At 41.3% G+C, this 17745-nt stretch overlaps 1 protein-coding gene across 3 annotated transcripts in view; it reads left to right on the top strand.

Moving 5' to 3' along the window:
* LOC124279265 (sterol O-acyltransferase 1-like) overlaps positions 1-13684 on the top strand; it is a 34341-nt gene extending 20657 nt beyond the window's left edge. For all 3 annotated transcript variants that reach the window (XM_046715087.1, XM_046715086.1, XM_046715088.1), the window contains 9 exons: positions 522-670; positions 3410-3537; positions 4865-4953; positions 5657-5758; positions 6383-6579; positions 7461-7636; positions 8893-9028; positions 9789-9931; positions 13063-13684. In XM_046715087.1, the coding sequence (XP_046571043.1) occupies positions 522-670; positions 3410-3537; positions 4865-4953; positions 5657-5758; positions 6383-6579; positions 7461-7636; positions 8893-9028; positions 9789-9931; positions 13063-13113 (1171 nt within the window). In that variant the 3' untranslated portion in view covers positions 13114-13684. The remainder of the gene's footprint in view (positions 1-521; positions 671-3409; positions 3538-4864; positions 4954-5656; positions 5759-6382; positions 6580-7460; positions 7637-8892; positions 9029-9788; positions 9932-13062) is intronic.
* Positions 13685-17745: the final 4061 nt, after the last annotated feature.

Genomic DNA, 17745 nt, shown 5'->3' with positions numbered 1-17745 from the left:
CCCGTACATCCTTTATTCCAAGTACCATATCTCTCTTAAACAAATTTGAAGATACCTAAATCAAAGAATTTATGTAAATATGTTTGGTATCTCTCTAATGTGTCAGTAGCCCTGCAGATGTAACACAAATTCATGAAAAGGCATTGAAGTATTATTCTATTTTATTCTATCCCAATTGCATATATCAATGCTCATGCTGTTGATCACTGGATTGTCTGGTCCAGGCTTGATTATTTACGGGGCGGTGGGGTAGCCTAGTGGTTAAAGCGTTGGCTTGGTTCGAATCCCCACATGGGTACAATGTGTGAAGCCCATTTCTGGTGTCCTTGCCGTGATATTGCTGGAATATTGCTAAAAGCGGCGTTAAACTATACTCACTCACTCACTTGATAATTTACAACCTTCATATAGCTGGAATGTTGCTGGAATGTTGCTGAGTGCTGTGTTGAACAAACAAACAAACAGACACTCTCTCCATTATAGTCATATTATCACAGTTTTTTCTGCATTGTTTTCGACAGGCTCGTCCTTGACTTTGACCTCATACAATGGGGCCTTGGCAAGTTGCCCAAGGTCATGGCGTTGTGGGTGTGCATGAAGTTGAGTACGCTGCTGGTGGTGTACCCCGCCTTCTACTACTGGTCAAACAATCGAGTCCCTGGCAAACCACGTGAGTCGCACTACAGGGAGATAACTCCTCCACTTGCACCTTCTTGAGACTGTTATCTTAAGCAGTGACCTCATATTGGTATATGTTCTCTGTCTGGTGATTGAAAGTGATAACATAATTATGTGACAAATCCTTTTCGAAATGTTTCACAGTTTGTGAATCTGTTGACCCATAAGTTTTTTACATTTGCCATTTATCTTAAAGTTTATTTCACACTTTTCCTTGCCTTTTAAGTCTATTAATTAAGATCAAGACTTCTAATTATTTTCTTTTGATCTACTTGGCAGTGTCTTAACGTGATCATATAAACCTGAAGGGTGCTTCTCACTATATATTAGACATGGCTTCTTTTCCCGGAATTACCGCATTTTAGGTTTTTGTTTGCTCCCAGGTTTCCCCGTTTTACTTTTTGTAAGTAAGACTTCTTCCCAGGTTTTACTTTTCGTATGTAAGACCTATTTCCCAGTTTTACTTTTTGTAAGTAAGACTTCTTCCCAGGTTTTACTTTTTCCTAACTCTATATTAACATCAACATTCAAATTCAGATGATATGTTAGTGTTTGAAATCAATTGAAAAATATCGTCAAAGATCAACTTAAATGTGCAAATGTTTTCCCTAGCAGGATTGGAACTGTATATTTCACAACCACCGGGCCGACAAAGAACGAGGGTTGAATTATCTATTTATAGTTAGGCCTACTGTCATTCAATTGATTTTACTAGTGCTTCGGTTACTGTTATGTAGCTTCATTACATGATCATCTAATTATCCATCATTGACGGTTTATATGTATAATAAAGCACTCCTCCTCGGTTATGGTTGGGAAAGTAAGCCCTCGACCATCGGGTGGAGAGAAGTAAGACCTCGGAGTCATGCTTTATCCTACACATATAAAATAATTTTGAAAATGTTTTTCTAGCCTGTACAGTGAAACATTGCACCTGGTCTATGTTATACATGTGATTACTGATGTCAGTTCACACCCTGACAGGGTGTAATCACCTTTCTGCTGACAGGATATTATTAACCCAAGTGAAATATAGTTGGGATACTTTTTGCCTTCATTATGATAATATAGAAAATCAGCCATTTCCGACCACATCAAAGCAAGCCCCAATCATCAAATAGAGTGGTCTGACATCACCATTCTCTCTAACAAACAAACAGACTTCACTAAACGCCAAGCTCACCGAAGCCATCCACATCAAACGCCAAAAGCCCACCATCAACCGAGACCAAGGATACTTCATTCCATCCGCTTATGATGCACTCATCCACCAAGCCCAATCTACTGTATAAACTCTGCTGTATAAACATCTCATTATTATTTGTACATCATTGGCTTCCACGCCTGTCCTTTGTCTACTCTCTGGCTTCATCAGCTTTCTGCCTAGCCAATTATGTTAATTATGTTGTTTTCTTTGTTACATTGTTACATCCAGTATATATACACTTCCCCCTTCTTCATGTTCCATTATGCTTGACAACGGTACAAGAATCTGTATCGAAACGTCGCACTCACGAATAAAAAGAAGTTGTTATCCATAAAGTTTGTTCTATATTGTACTTCCCAACTTCTAAAATGCCACTCAAAGAAGTTCATTATGATAGTCGAAGGAGAGATAATTTTGAGAACGTCTCAGTTGTCTCCCCTTGATTGTCACCAGGAAGTAGTGTATAATACATATTGACTAATAATGATAAGTATGTAAGACTTCCAGTTGATATGATGATAAGAGACTACTGGAGTAGGTTGTGGTCTTTTTACAGTGTCATATTTCTCTCCTCCAACCATTTAGCATTTGTGAATTGTTTTAAAGGCATAACTTCTTTTTTTTTCCTTTAACACAATAGATGTCTTGTAAATACATTGATTCTTGAAGTATTGTTTGTTTGGTATATTTTGTAACCAGAGCAACAAGTAATGTTCTTGCTTGTGATTGGATAACACTGAGCATCATGGTCACTCGATGGGAAGAGCACCCCTACCAATATCACAATATCTGGAGCTTTTCTGATTGGAATTTGCCCAGATCTTTAATTCATGATCTCTTGGCAGTTCATAGCAGAGACTGACCGCCTCCGTGGTGTAGTGGTTAGAGCGTCGTCCGGAGAGCGGAAGGTCATGGGTTCGATCCCCCGACAGCCATACCAAAAGACGTTTAAATATGGTATTTGTTGGTCCCTGTCCTGCGCTGTTAATGGGTATTAACAAGGACTGGTCGGCTCGGATTCAGTATAATGTGTCTGAGTGGGGTATTCATGTTTCACTGCGGCATGGTATCTTAGTGGGCTAGCACTATAAAACCAGCTTCAGTCTGGGCTAGTACAAGCAGCCGCACATACACATACACATACACACGCTTGCACGTCGTCATATGAGCGAAATATTCTCAAGCACGACGTTAAACCCAATTTCACCTCACCTCACCTCATAGCAGAGACTAGAGGTCAAGGTCATTAAACCAGCAGTGTTCATAACTGGTTCCAAGTTAGAGGCATACTGCTTTGGCCATGTGTTTTGTAGAACCAGAAGTGATATTGTTTAAGTTCATGACTGTTTATAAGATATTTTAAAGTAGTACTGCATCAGGCATATCTCACCTGATGTGGACAAAATGATTCATCATATATGTTTCTGATGGGAAATTTTAGAAGCATTCAGGAAATGTTTGGAGTAGGACTCCTTCTGTTTTTACCTGTTAAATAACACCTGTGTATTTGACCTGTTGTTTCAGGTTTGATGGACTACATTTGGCTGGTGTTGTACATCCTGTACGAGTGCCTGTTCCTGGTGTTGCCGATCAAATACGTCACAGAGAATGAACTGCCACCTGCATCAACCCTCATTATCGCCTGTGAACAGGTAAGTGTTGTTACTGATTACTGAATGAAGTACTGTAAATCATGAAATTAATGCGTCACGAATTTAATGCGAGTGCGAGAGTCTAGTCTAAAATGCGTCACGAAATTAATGCGAGCTCAGGAATCTGTGTTGATGATAAAATGTGACACCCTGAATCTTTGGTGTTGTTCTTTTCTTTTCACACTTGTTATTTACCAAATAACCTGAATTGAGCTTGTTAAGCAATGAATGGAAATGAGCTGACTATGTTTTGATTACACTGCCATGTTTGATCACGTGATTGCTTGCTACTACTTGTCTTATGACAACATTTAAAAATATAATCCGACTTCAAAGACACAAGTCATCTACCAAGGTACAACAAACAAGTGGCTGGAGAATGTCCGGTCTGGCTGATGTGCTTGAGTGACTTTAAACAATGACCAGTGATTGTAACCAGTGATAATTACATGTGGTTTGAGATACCTGTAATGAGGAAGTGACCTGTATTGGTGTAATGTGTAGTGTCAACAGATTTACGTTTTCTGTCTTTTATTAAGCAGACATGGTCAGACTGAAATGTGTCATTATAATAATGCGAGAAGAGTACAGGCACATTTTTCGCATTAATAAAATGCTCGCATTAATTTCATGATTTACAGTACTCAATGACGGACAACAGTTTATGTCATGGCATTAACCGAATACTGGCCAATGATTCAACCAATGACATCATGGTTCGATCAAGAACCAGGTCCCTCATTTTAACCACCTGGTTTTCTTTAGGAGTGGCTGTACGTGGGTTATGTGTGAAGCAGAAATACAATTGCCATAAAATATGACCACAAGTCAGGATTTAGTTATGGAAAGCAGTTAATTATGTGACCCCTATTAGACCATCCTGTGGTCAGACTACCTGACCTTCTGGATTTAAGGGACCTGTGAAGATCCGGGGTAGAATAGGTCTTCCGCAACCCATTCTTGTCATAAAAGGCGACTATGCTTGTCGTAAAAGGCAGCTAACGGGATCGGGTGGTCAGGCTCGCTGACTTGGTTGACACATGTCATCGGTTCCCAATTGTGCAGATCGATGCTCATGCTGTTGATCACTGGATTGTCTGGTCCAGACTCGTTTATTTACAGACCGCCGCCATATAGCTGGAATATTGCTGAGTACGGCGTAAAACTAAACTCACTCACTCACTCAGTATTTAAGGTTACGTTGAAGATTATTGCACCGTAGAGTGATGTTGGTTGTGTGCTTGAAGTAGTCAGGACTATTGCCAATGTTTGTCTCTGCGACGATTAACAGCTTGAAGACATGTCAGTGTATTTCTCTTCCCTGCAGCTACGCCTATGCATGAAGACCCACGCCTTTGTCCGTACCAATATGGTACGATTACTGAACCACAAGAAAGATGACAGCAAGGATTCTGAGGTAACATCTGAAGGTAATAGAGGTTGACTGTTCCACTAGTCCTTGTAATAGCTGACTGACTGAGTATTGACCAAGTTTATGTTTTCTCATAATCGCTTTCTAGCAATATTCCAGCAACAATATATTTAGGGGACATTTCCAAAATGCATGCCACACATTTGAATACCTCTATTTATGTTTTACATACTTGTCATCCTCGGATATGAAATTTTTGCCAAAAACCCTTTAATTAACAAAATAACCAGGAACATTTCAGGCTGCTAACCAATTATTTTCGATGATTTGTTGTAATAGAGGTACTGTACATTGGCTGGTATGTTCTCTGCAAATTTTCAACAATATCTTATTGAGTATATTCAGAACACATTCAGCTACCCCTAGTGATCAGATTAATGCTACCAGCTATATAAAATAATATAGGAATACATAAAAGCTGTCAAAAATGATGCTGCAAGTAGATTAAAGTCCCAGACATTGTAAAGTACATGTGTATTGCAGACTTTGAATGTGTGGAACTAATCTTAGAACTGTATTAGAATTGTGGAAAGAGTTCTCTGTCAAAAATCCCATATCTTTCAAAGAACAGATTGTCTCTAATGACTTTCGAGATCCCTTGAAATCTTGTAATTATACTCTAACAACAAACTACATGTGTGTAAATGTTTTCAGAAAGGCAAGTAGTTCAACTGTGTACGTTGTTTCAGGGGACGAGATGCCGACAAGTGATAGTCGGTGCCCGGGTTTCTCCAAGTATCTGTACTTCCTGTTTGCCCCCACCCTCATCTACAGGGACTCCTACCCCAGGTATGTGGTTCATGGGGGTCAAATGTGTGTTTCAGAACCCTCATTATCAGGGAGATTTGTAATGATCAGATTATTATCCCCCACCATGAAGTGAGGGGGATATAGGTTTGAGCTCCGGCCGTCCTTCCGGCCGTCCAAGATGATGGGGACAGATTTTCTCAGAAACCATTATAGATAGGGAAACCAAATTTGGTATGTGTTTTCAGGACACATATGCCTTGATGGAGTTCGAAAATGGAAACTGTGTTACAATTCTTTACAGAGTTACGGCCCTTGTCATGCATTTCTTGACTTGATGCACGTTAGATCAATGGGAACAGATTTTCTCAGTAACCGTTACAGATAGTTAAAACTTATTTGGTATGTGTATTCAGGACATGAATGTCGTAGTGGAGTTAAAAAGCAGGAACCGTGTGGTGGGGATATTGATGACCATGTCTACTTGTTAGATGGTGATTTAAGATGATCAATTTGTGTTTGAACGTGTTTCAGTTCAAACCCAATATTGGGTTATGATGATTAAGTCTGTGTTTTAAGGTGTTTCTGTTCCCACAGTATCAGGGAGATGATCAGATTATTAGATGGTGATTCAAGATGATCAATTTGTATTTGAATGTGTTTTAGAACTCACAGTATTCGATGGAAATACGTGGTGAGCAACTTCACACAGGTGCTGGCCTGTCTCATGTACACATACTACATCTTCGAGAGATTCTGCATCCCATATTTCCGGAAGTTCAACAAGGATCATGTCACCCCCAAGGCCCTGATGCTGTCAGCTTTTGGCTGCATGCTGCCTGGAACTCTGGTGCTGTTTATTGGTAAGGTGTGTTGCCAGGAGAACTGGTGCCATATATTGGTATGCCATGTTGCCAGGACAACTGATGCCATATTTTGGTATGCTATGTTGCCAGGACAACTGGTGCCATATATTGGTATGCTATGTTGCCAGGACAACTGGTGCCATATATTGGTATGCTATCTTGCCAGGAGAACTGGTGCCATATATTGGTATGCCATGTTGCCAGGACAACTGGTGCCATATATTGGTATGCTATGTTGCCAGGACAACTGGTGCCATATATTGGTATGCTATGTTGCCAGGACAACTGGTGCCATATTTTGGTATGCCATGTTGCCAGGACAACTGGTGCCATATTTTGGTATGCCATGTTGCCTGAAATACTGGTTGTATTTATTGGTAAGGTGTGAAGCCTATAACATTGGTATTATGTCATTGTATGGCATGTTGCCTGAAGGTGCCATGTTCTGTTCCAATCATGGTTACTTGGTATGAAACCATGTCTTTGTATTCTCCGCTGTGATACAGTCTGAGTATTGCCAGAAACAGTTGTAAACCCAAACACACTCAAGTTCCACAGCACGTGTTTGTTTCTTGTTTGGTGGCAAGCCTCTGTCATCCTGGCTCGGATTCAAGTACTGATCACCATGATATGGCTGCAATGCAGTGCTGGGGTGGGGTAGCCTAATGGTTAAAGGGTTAGTGTGGTTTATAACAACATTCAGTGACTGGCATTTGGCTGGGAAGTTGAGGTTGGGTGGTTGTTGCTCATAATAGTTTTCCCCTGGTTTGCATGATCTAAGTCATTTTCAGCCCACTATGACACAGCTAAATTATTGCTGACTCGCCTAAAACAACATGCACTCACTAGTTTCTGACTGACATGTCTTTCTTTCTCAGGTTTCTTTGCCATCCTGCACTCCTGGTTGAATGCATTTGCTGAGATGCTTCGCTTCGGGGACCGCCTCTTCTACAAGGACTGGTGGAACTCAACCACCTTCTCCAACTACTACCGCACCTGGAACGTCGTCGTACATGACTGGCTCTACACCTACATCTACAAGGACTTCTGCAGGGTAGGTACAGCTGGCCATGCATCCTATGGTAACAATGAATAACACTATTTGCTGCCCACAGTTACCGAGGCCGTACATCCCTACTGGAGTTGTGCATTAGGAGCTCTGTGGAGGTTTATAGTCAGAACAGGCCATGTAGTTACTGTCAGGGTTGTGGTGATGGTGGCCATGGTTCTCGGTAGTGATGGAGGACACTTCTGGGAGCCCCTTGGAGATGACAAGCACAAATACTTACTCAACCATTCGATCAAATAACCACACACTCCTCCACACACACACTCCCCTCACTCAATCTTGTAAGTTGCTTTATCACTTCAAGGCCGGACTACTGAATTCAGATTTTCTTTGGTCTCCCTCTTGATGAGATCGCTCTCGTCTCAGTACAGCACAGCAGCAGAACGGTGATGAAGAGACAGAGTACAATCATGTGACTCCCATGCTGCAGCATCTATATTGGCTGCTTATCATGCTCCGGTGCAAATACAAGATCGCAACACTTATGTTTCGCCATTTTGATGGTTCACTACCACCATACCTGTTCAGAGAGCTCTCTATTTACAAAGCGCTACAAACTCTCCCCTGTTCCAGTGAAACCGCCTCCGTGGTGTAGTGGTTAGAGCGTCCGCCCGGAGATCGGAAGGTCGCAGGTTCGATCCCCGACCGCGTCATACCAAAAGACGTTAAAATATGGTACTTGTTGGTCCCTGCCTGGCGCTCGGCATTAATGGGTACAACAAGGACTGGTCGGCTTGGAGTCAGTATAATGTGTCTGAGTGGGGTATTCATGCTTCACTGCGGCATGGTATCTCACTAATCTCAGTGAGCTGGCACTATAAAACCAGCTTAAGTCTGGGCTAGTACAAGCAGCCGCACATACACATACACACGCATGCACGTCGTCATATGAGCGAAATATTCTCAAGCACGACGTTAAACCCAATTTCACCTCACCTCACCTCTTCCAGTGAGAAAATGTTAAAAATCCCTAAGTACAACTTAAAGTCAGCAGGACAGTGCTCTCTCAAATACAGTGCGCCCTCCGTTTGAAATGCTCTCCCAAATGAACTCCGCAGTTCCCCTTCTCTAAGTTCATTCAAGACCGGTTTAAAAACATTCTGTTTTAAACAAACTTTCCTTTCAGAAAATCCTTTCGGAGATTAGCGCTATATAAATGCTATCCATTATTATTATTACTCAACCATCTACTAAAACACTCACCTATAAACAGTGTCATGATGTTCTGGACTATGTTGCAGTTGTTCGGCCACCAGAACCGAGCTGCAGCAATGGCCCTGGTGTTCCTCATCTCCGCCGTCTTCCATGAATATGTCCTCATCATCTCCTTCGGCTTCTTCTACCCAGTCCTCTTTGTCATGTTTGCTGGAGCAGGATGTGAGTAGGCCCGGAAACATCCAATGGCATTGCCTGAGTTAAAGATGATTAGTACAATCCTGGGTTAAAGATGATTAGTGTACTACCCGGGTTAAAGATAATTGGTAAACTGCCTGGGTTAGAGACGATTTGTGCACTGCCTGGATTAAAGATAATTTGTGCACAGCATGGATTAAAGGCGATTAGTGCACTGCATGGATTAAAGGCGATTTGTGCACTGGTTGGATTAAAGGCGATTAGTGCACTGCCATCAGTTAAAGACAATTAGTACACTGCTATCAGTTAAAGATGATCATACACTGTCTGTGTTAAAGACGAATAGTACACTGAGTTAAAGACGATTAGTACACTGTCTGGGTTAAAGACGAATGGTACACTGTCTGAGTTAAAGACGATTAGTACACTGTCTGAGTTAAAGACAAATGGTACATTGCCTGAGTTAAAGACAAATGGTACATTGCCTGAGTTAAAGATGACTGTCTACTGTGGTAAATACCTGCACTGCCTTTAAAGATCAAGTTAAGATGCAAAGTGCACTGCTTTTGAAACTAACAAGCTTTGAATATCTGCAATACTGCTGATGTGTCTTTAAGCAATATTTACTCACTCACTCACTTAATAAAGTAGGCGGTCATTAAAAGATGTGTACTTACCCTTAACCATTCTGTTAAAGATGACTATGGAGGATTCTCTGAAATTTTATCCTTTCAACATTCTGTCAGTTTGGTCATGATGAAAAGAAACCTTAACTTTGTTGCAGTTGGTTTTATTTTCCTGACGGACAAGGGGTCATCTCGGAGCTGGAATGTGTTTCTGTGGGTAGCGCTGTTCATTGGCAATGGTCTGCTGATGTGTCTGTACAGCATGGAGTGGTATGCCAGGAAAAACTGCCCTGTCAACTCAGTAAGTACACGTCTGCTGTCCTGTCAACTCTGTAATTACACGTCTGCTGCCCTGTCAACTCAGTAAGTACACATCTACTGTCCTGTCAACTCTGTAATTACACGTCTACTGTCCTGTCAACTCAGTAAGTACTCATCTACTGCCCTGTCAACTCTGTAAGTACACATCTTCTGCCCTGTCAACTCAGTATGTACATGTCTACTGTCCTGTCAACTCAGTAAGTACACATCTACTGTCCTGTCAACTCAGTAAGTACACATCTGCTGCCCTGTCAACTCAGTAAGTACACGTCTGCTGCCCTGTCAACTCAGTAAGTACACGTCTGCTGCCCTGTCAACTCAGTAAGTACACGTCTGCTGCCCTGTCAACTCAGTAAGTACACGTCTACTGCCCTGTCAACTCAGTAAGTACACATCTACTGCCCTGTCAACTCAGTAAGTACTCATCTACTGTCCTGTCAACTCAGTAAGTACACGTCTGCTGCCCTGTCAACTCTGTAATAACATGTCTGCTGCCCTGTCAACTCAGTAAGTACACATCTACTGCCCTGTCAACTCTGTAATTACACTCATCTACTGTCCTGTCAACTCAGTAAGTACACATCTACTGTCCTGTCAACTCTGTAATAACACGTCTACTGCCCTGTCAACTCAGTAAGTACACATCTACTGTCCTGTCAACTCAGTAAGTACACATCTACTGTCCTGTCAACTCTGTAATAACATGTCTGCTGCCCTGTCAACTCAGTAAGTACACATCTACTGTCCTGTCAACTCAGTAAGTACACATCTACTGTCCTGTCAACTCTGTAATAACGCTGCCCTGTCAACTCTGTAATTACACGCCTACTGTCCTGTCAACTCAGTAAGTACACATCTACTGCCCTGTCAACTCAGTAAGTACTCATCTACTGTCCCTGTCAACTCTGTAAGTACTCATCTACTGTCCCTGTCAACTCAGTAAATACTCATCTACTGCCCTCCAGTCAACTGCCCTGTCAACTCAGTAAGTACACGTCTGCTGCCCTGTCAACTCAGTAAGTACACATCTACTGTCCTGTCAACTCTGTAAGTACACGCCTGCTGTCAACTCAGTAAGTACACATCTGCTGCCCTGTCAACTCTGTAATTACTCTACTGCCCTGTCAACTCAGTAAGTACTCATCTACTGCCCTGTCAACTCAGTAAGTACTGCCCTGTCAACTCAGTAAGTACTCATCTACTGCCCTGTCAACTCTGTAAGTACATCGCCTACTGCCCTGTCAACTCAGTAAGTACACATCTACTGCCCTGTCAACTCTGTAAGTACACGCTTTTCTGCCTTGTCAACTCAGTAAGTACACATCTACTGCCCTGTCAACTCTGTAAGTACACATCTACTGCCCTGTCAACTCAGTAAGTACACATCTACTGCCCTGTCAACTCAGTAAGTACACATCTACTGCCCTGTCAACTCTGTAAGTACACATCTACTGCCCTGTCAACTCAGTAAAGTACACATCTACTGCCCTGTCAACTCTGTAAGTACACGTTTTCTGCCCTGTCAACTCAGTAAGTACACATCTACTGCCCTGTCAACTCAGTAAGTACACATCTACTGCCCTGTCAACTCTGTAAGTACACATCTACTGCCCTGTCAACTCTGTAAGTACACATCTACTGCCCTGTCAACTCTGTAAGTACACGTCTACTGCCCTGTCAACTCAGTAAGTACACATCTACTGCCCTGTCAACTCTGTAAGTACACGTCTGCTGCCTTGTCAACTCTGTAATTACACGTCTACTGTCCTGTCAACTCAGTAAGTACACATCTGCTGCCCTGTCAACTCAGTAAGTACACATCTACTGCCCTGTCAACTCAGTAAGTACACATCTACTGCCCTGTCAACTCAGTAAGTACACATCTACTGCCCTGTCAACTCTGTAAGTACACATCTACTGCCCTGTCAACTCAGTAAGTACACATCTACTGCCCTGTCAACTCAGCAAGTACACATCTACTGCCCTGTCAACTCTGTAAGTACACGTCTTCTGCCCTGTCAACTCAGTAAGTACACATCTACTGCCCTGTCAACTCAGTAAGTACACATCTACTGCCCTGTCAACTCTGTAAGTACACATCTACTGCCCTGTCAACTCAGTAAGTACACATCTACTGCCCTGTCAACTCTGTAAGTACACGTCTACTGCCCTGTCAACTCAGTAAGTACACATCTACTGCCCTGTCAACTCTGTAAGTACACATCTACTGCCCTGTCAACTCAGTAAGTACTCATCTACTGCCCTGTCAACTCTGTAAGTACACGTCTACTGCCCTGTCAACTCAGTAAGTACATGTCTGCTGCCCTGTCAACACTGTAAGTACACGTCTGCTGCCCTGTCAACACTGTAAGTACACATCTACTGCCCTGTCAACTCAGTAAGTACTCATCTACTGCCCTGTCAACTCTGTAGTACACGTCTGCTGCTCTGTCAACTCAGTAAGTACACGTCTGCTGCCCTGTCAACTCAGTAAGTACACATCTACTGCCCTGTCAACTCAGTAAGTACTCATCTACTGCCCTGTCAACTCAGTAAGTACTCATCTACTGCCCTGTCAACTCTGTAAGTACACATCTACTGCCCTGTCAACTCAGTAAGTACACATCTACTGCCCTGTCAACTCTGTAAGTACACATCTACTGCCCTGTCAACTCAGTAAGTACACATCTACTGCCCTGTCAACTCTGTAAGTACACATCTACTGCCCTGTCAACTCAGTAAGTACACATCTACTGCCCTGTCAACTCTGTAAGTACACATCTACTGCCCTGTCAACTCAGTAAGTACACGTCTACTGCCCTGTCAACTCAATAAGTACACATCTACTGCCCTGTCAACTCAGTAAGTACACGTCTACTGCCCTGTCAACTCAATAAGTACATGTCTCTGCCCTGTCAAATCATAGTTGCGGCAGGTGCACCCAAATGAATCACATGGCTTGGTTTTCTGTCACTGTACTCTCTAGTATGGATCTATATTTACAGGATGCTGTTATGTAGGTGAATTATGGCTGAGTGAAGTGTTACACAATATACTGAGTAGGACTTTGTGAAGGCACAATGTGACTTGTAGTGTTCGTTGTTGTTTCAGGATAGTTTCGTCGACTACTTGATCCCAAGGTCATGGACGTGCATGATATGAGTATCGTCCGCACAAGAGGCGCAGCTTCATCAGCGCAATGTGTCGACGACATTCACATCATCATCAACGTGTCCCTCAACGAACCCCCATCCCATTGTAATACAATATTGCTCATTGATGCCTATATTGATGTTTTGACAAGATGTCAGACCGTACCTTTGTGATAGAAACATTCATTTCAATCAAGTCTTTCTTGCCGGAATCAACATGTTTGTCTCAGTCATGTTCATGTGATTGTTTTGTCATTATCAATGTGATTGTATCATAACATCATAATTCACTGTGTAAATACCTTGTCTTAATTATTTATGTCACAGATTTTAGTTTACAAGAATTAGGTCATCAAAATGTGACATTTTTTTTCATTAATCATTCATCATTAAACACTGGGCACAGGCTGCTCAGTTGTCTTCGGCAAAACAACTGGCTGTGCAGAGATGTGTCCTTGGTTTCCAGAAACTTAGCGTCGTTGGTTCCAATCACAGTGCACCGTTTTTGTGTTTCAAATGTCAGCTCGATATCTGTTCTGTGGGTTACACCAACTGGTAAACAAATAAACCTACTTCACCTCGGTCTTTTGTCCAGCATTAAGCTGACTTGCCGTGATATAACTGGAATACACTTTAAAGTGGCAAAAGCACAATCACACACTCACTCACTCACTCACTCACTCTCACGCACTGATTAATGTCAGCTCCTTGTAAAATGGTGGTGGGGTAGCCTAGTGGTTAAGACGTTCGCTCGTCACGCCGTTGACCCAGGGTCAATTCCCCACATGGGTACAATGTGTGAAGCCCATTTCTGGTGTTCCCCGCCATGATATTGCTTGAATATTGCTAAAAGCGGCGTAAAACCATATTCACTCACTCACTCACTCACTCACTCACTCACTCACTCACTCACTCACTCACTCACTCCTTGTAAATATCAATTCACATCTACTTTCATACATTTACCAACAAGGGCATTTTTATTGTGATCACAATGTTTAATATGTTTCAGGAATATATTGATTATTTTCTTTTAATCCAATGGGTTGGAGTTGAAATGAAAGTAATTGCAAATATATATTTGTTTTAACATTAAAACATTCATATAACCTATCTTGATTGGAATTGAAGTTCAAAGATTCTCCAGATTTATTCAAATGTTAGTCAGAAGACCCATCATTCACACAGAAAGATGTTCCTATAGGCACATAAATTGAATACTTCAGTTCGTGTATGAAACTTGGCCAGTAGATAATGGGATCACTTGTCATCTGTCTACCAATGCTGTGTGTCCATCTATCATCCAGACCTGATATTGTCACAATTTGAGAAACCTTAACACAGTTACTTCATACAAGTTCAAGTCCTAAATTAACCTCTTGTATGGGGCGGTGGGGTAGCCTAGTGGTTAAAGCGTTCGCTTGTCACACCGAAGACCCGGGTTCGATTCCCCACATGGGTACAATGTGTGAAGCCAATTTCTGGTGTCCCCTGCCATGATATTGCTGGAATATTTTAAAGCGGCATTAAACCATACTCACTCACTCACTCACTCACCTCTTGTATTGACAGTGTTGCTATTAATTGACTTAGAATAAAAACCAGATTCGTCGAGAACAAACTGGCTGTGTATTTAACATACTTCAGTAGACAGTCCATTATCTATTACCTCCCCTTACCTGCAAGACTTAAGTACATCAATTAAGAATGTGTTGATTAACGTTAAATTTCCTTGTAAATTTATGCAAGTAGTAACTTTAAAAAATGTTGAGTTAGTTTGATGTTCTGAAAATTAGTCTTGTGATGTATGCATTTCATTATTTATGTTATATATGTCATGTTTTGTGGTTTTATGCAGATATTCAAAAGGGCAGGGGATGACTTGTCATCTTGGTATTATTGCATTTGTGTTTTTAGGATTTCTGTGGTATTGTCACCTGAATGAACATAAAGAACATCAACAATGGATGCTGTGGTTTTATTTGATATTTACTCAGTTGATTTCAATTGATTCTGTTGGTAATAGTTCCATTCCATGCTCTTCACATCAGTGAGTCATAATATTCATCAAGTGCAATGTCATCTCACTGCTGAAAAACAAACTGAAGACAATCCTTGACCTGCCCTTGACCTACCCTTGATCTACCCTTGACCTGCCCTTGACCTACCCTCGACCTGCCCATCACCTACTCTTCACCTGCCCCCAACCTGCCTTCACCTGCCCTTCACCTACCCTTCGCCTGTCCCTAGCCTGTCCCCAACCTGCCCTTCACCTACCCTTTGCCTGTCCCCAACCTGCCCTTGACCTACCCTTCACCTTCCCCAGATCTGGTCAATACTTACCTTTGACCCAACCCTTGACCTAGACCTGACCTTGACCTACCCTTCCCCTACCCTCGACCTGCCCTTCACCTACTCTTCACCTGTCCCCAACCTGCCCTTGACCTACCCTTCACCTTCCCCAGATCTGTTCAATACTTACCTTTGACCCAACCCTTGACCTAGACCTGACCTTGACCCACTCATGCCCGTCCCCTATTCAGAATACGTGTATTTAAAGTCAGGAATATATTTTTCTGGTTGCTGTTGTTTTTTTCTAACAATAAGACCAGACTATATCACCCAAACGACCACTCCAGAAATAAACTTAGTCCGAGCTCCATGTGTGTATAGCGTGTGATATCCTCCATGCAGCTGATATATGTGTCATGTTACTGTGTATATAGAACTGTGTATATAGAACTGTGTGTATAGAACTGATACAATGTCAGTTTGTACTGACCGTGTGTGGTATATGATGACATTAATTGTGTCTACATATGCATGGATAGTCAGGTACCTTGTATAGTATAATCTATATATCATGTTGTATTGCAGCATGCAGTATAATGCATAAAGCCCACTTTCATGACTAATAGAAAACAAAGGCATTTCTTTATGCAATATTTGTGTCTACATGTGACCACACCAGTATTTCTACAAACAGTCCTAGTTTTGGTACAAGCATTTAATGAACTCTCCACTTTATGGGATCAAGAACAAGTAAGTGGGAACAATGATGCTCTTGTAATGACTCATCTCTGTTCTATTAATAGACCTTCTTAGCTACAGTGTTTCCGTTGTAATAAGGAATTAAAAGTGTATTTGCAACCCTATGGTGAACATAATACCTTTATTCAAATTGTTGAAGGTTAAGAAAAAATTTAGTCTGAAATACAGACCCTGAAACAAACATATCCAAGAAAGCCCACGCAAGTCTAGATTATGTGGCAAGTCTAGATTTCCATAGTTCTGAAAATGAAGAAAGTCTCAGGGCTCCTTTTCGTTATATTTTGGTTTTTATTACAAACTGGGTTTTTTCTATACAATATGTTAGTTGATAGTCTAGAAACAATTTTGCTTGTGATCTTACTTTAGAAACCATGTGTGCAGGAATCTTACCAAGTCACGACTAGCCATTTCACACAAGCTTGCAGACACTGTTTCCTTGAGGTAATTTAGATAATGTTGCTTTTTAATGCAGCTATTTGTGGTTAGAAAATCAATTATTTCCTTTCAAAACAAATGTATAGTAAAAGCGATGACGGAATCACTAAAACTTCAGTCCATTATCACAGTAAACAGTAAAAAACTGACATTCCACAGAGCCAGGCTGTTGACAACAGAGACAGGGATTCGTCATGTCCAACGTGATAGTTGCATTGGTTATAGGTCCAGGGTGTTTGACCTAATGGAGTGGTGACATAATACCTGGATTATCGGAGATGATGAAGACTTTCAGCAATAGGGATGTTTCTGTTTTAAGAGACGTGCATTTTTGTCGTTACTATTCTAGGGCTTATGTAGATAACACATTGATGTTTGTGTAAAGGTTGCTTAATTTGTCCATTATTTGTCAACAAATGTTCAATCTCTCTCTAAACACTCTTCAATCTTTGATAAATTTATATATTTTTGATGTAGTTAATTTTTGTGATAATTTTAGACATACATTTTCTATGCATATCTAGGAAAGTCATGCTCAAGTTGATTCTAGTCAGTCCCAAGACTTTCTTTGTCTACAAATTTATATCTGTCAAAGTTCAAATTATGAATTAATCTGCAATTATATGTAGAATATTATATATCAACAGAATTAATGTTGTACACGTCCTGTTGCTGTATCAGCGAGCATCCTAAGACCAACTTCGAGACCAATCACTAGGCACTGAATCTATAAGCGCCCCTACTGAAAATTGATTTTTACATCTATATTTCTTGTGTATGTTACTGAGTTTTTTTATGAAAACGACCTGGAACAGGAACAGGAACATGATTGTAAGTGTCAATCATGTTGGAGCTAAGTTTGTTTGCTAACTTACGATTTCAGAAAACAAATCAAACAGGCACATATATTTAATATTTAATACCCAACCCTGTCAGTCCTCTAAACCTCCATATATTACTATGCACGATTACTATGGAATTTTATTACTGAGTGTGGCATTACATAACATCAGACACACATATAATATGCCAAATTTGTGGGAAGAATTTCAAACTACGAAGATAGTTTGTGTACAATTTAACCCGAGATGTTCCAGGGTGGTCTTCCTTGCCAGTTGGCGCCAATCACAGGTTTCAAATCCCAGACTATCAGCAC

The sequence above is a fragment of the Haliotis rubra genome, unplaced genomic scaffold, assembly GCF_003918875.1.
Source record: "Haliotis rubra isolate DU_JTF1 unplaced genomic scaffold, ASM391887v1 Scf249, whole genome shotgun sequence".
In the NCBI taxonomy this organism is placed as follows: domain Eukaryota; kingdom Metazoa; phylum Mollusca; class Gastropoda; order Lepetellida; family Haliotidae; genus Haliotis; species Haliotis rubra.
Note: the sequence above shows the minus strand (reverse complement) of the source record. Positions and strands in the feature narration are given on the sequence as shown.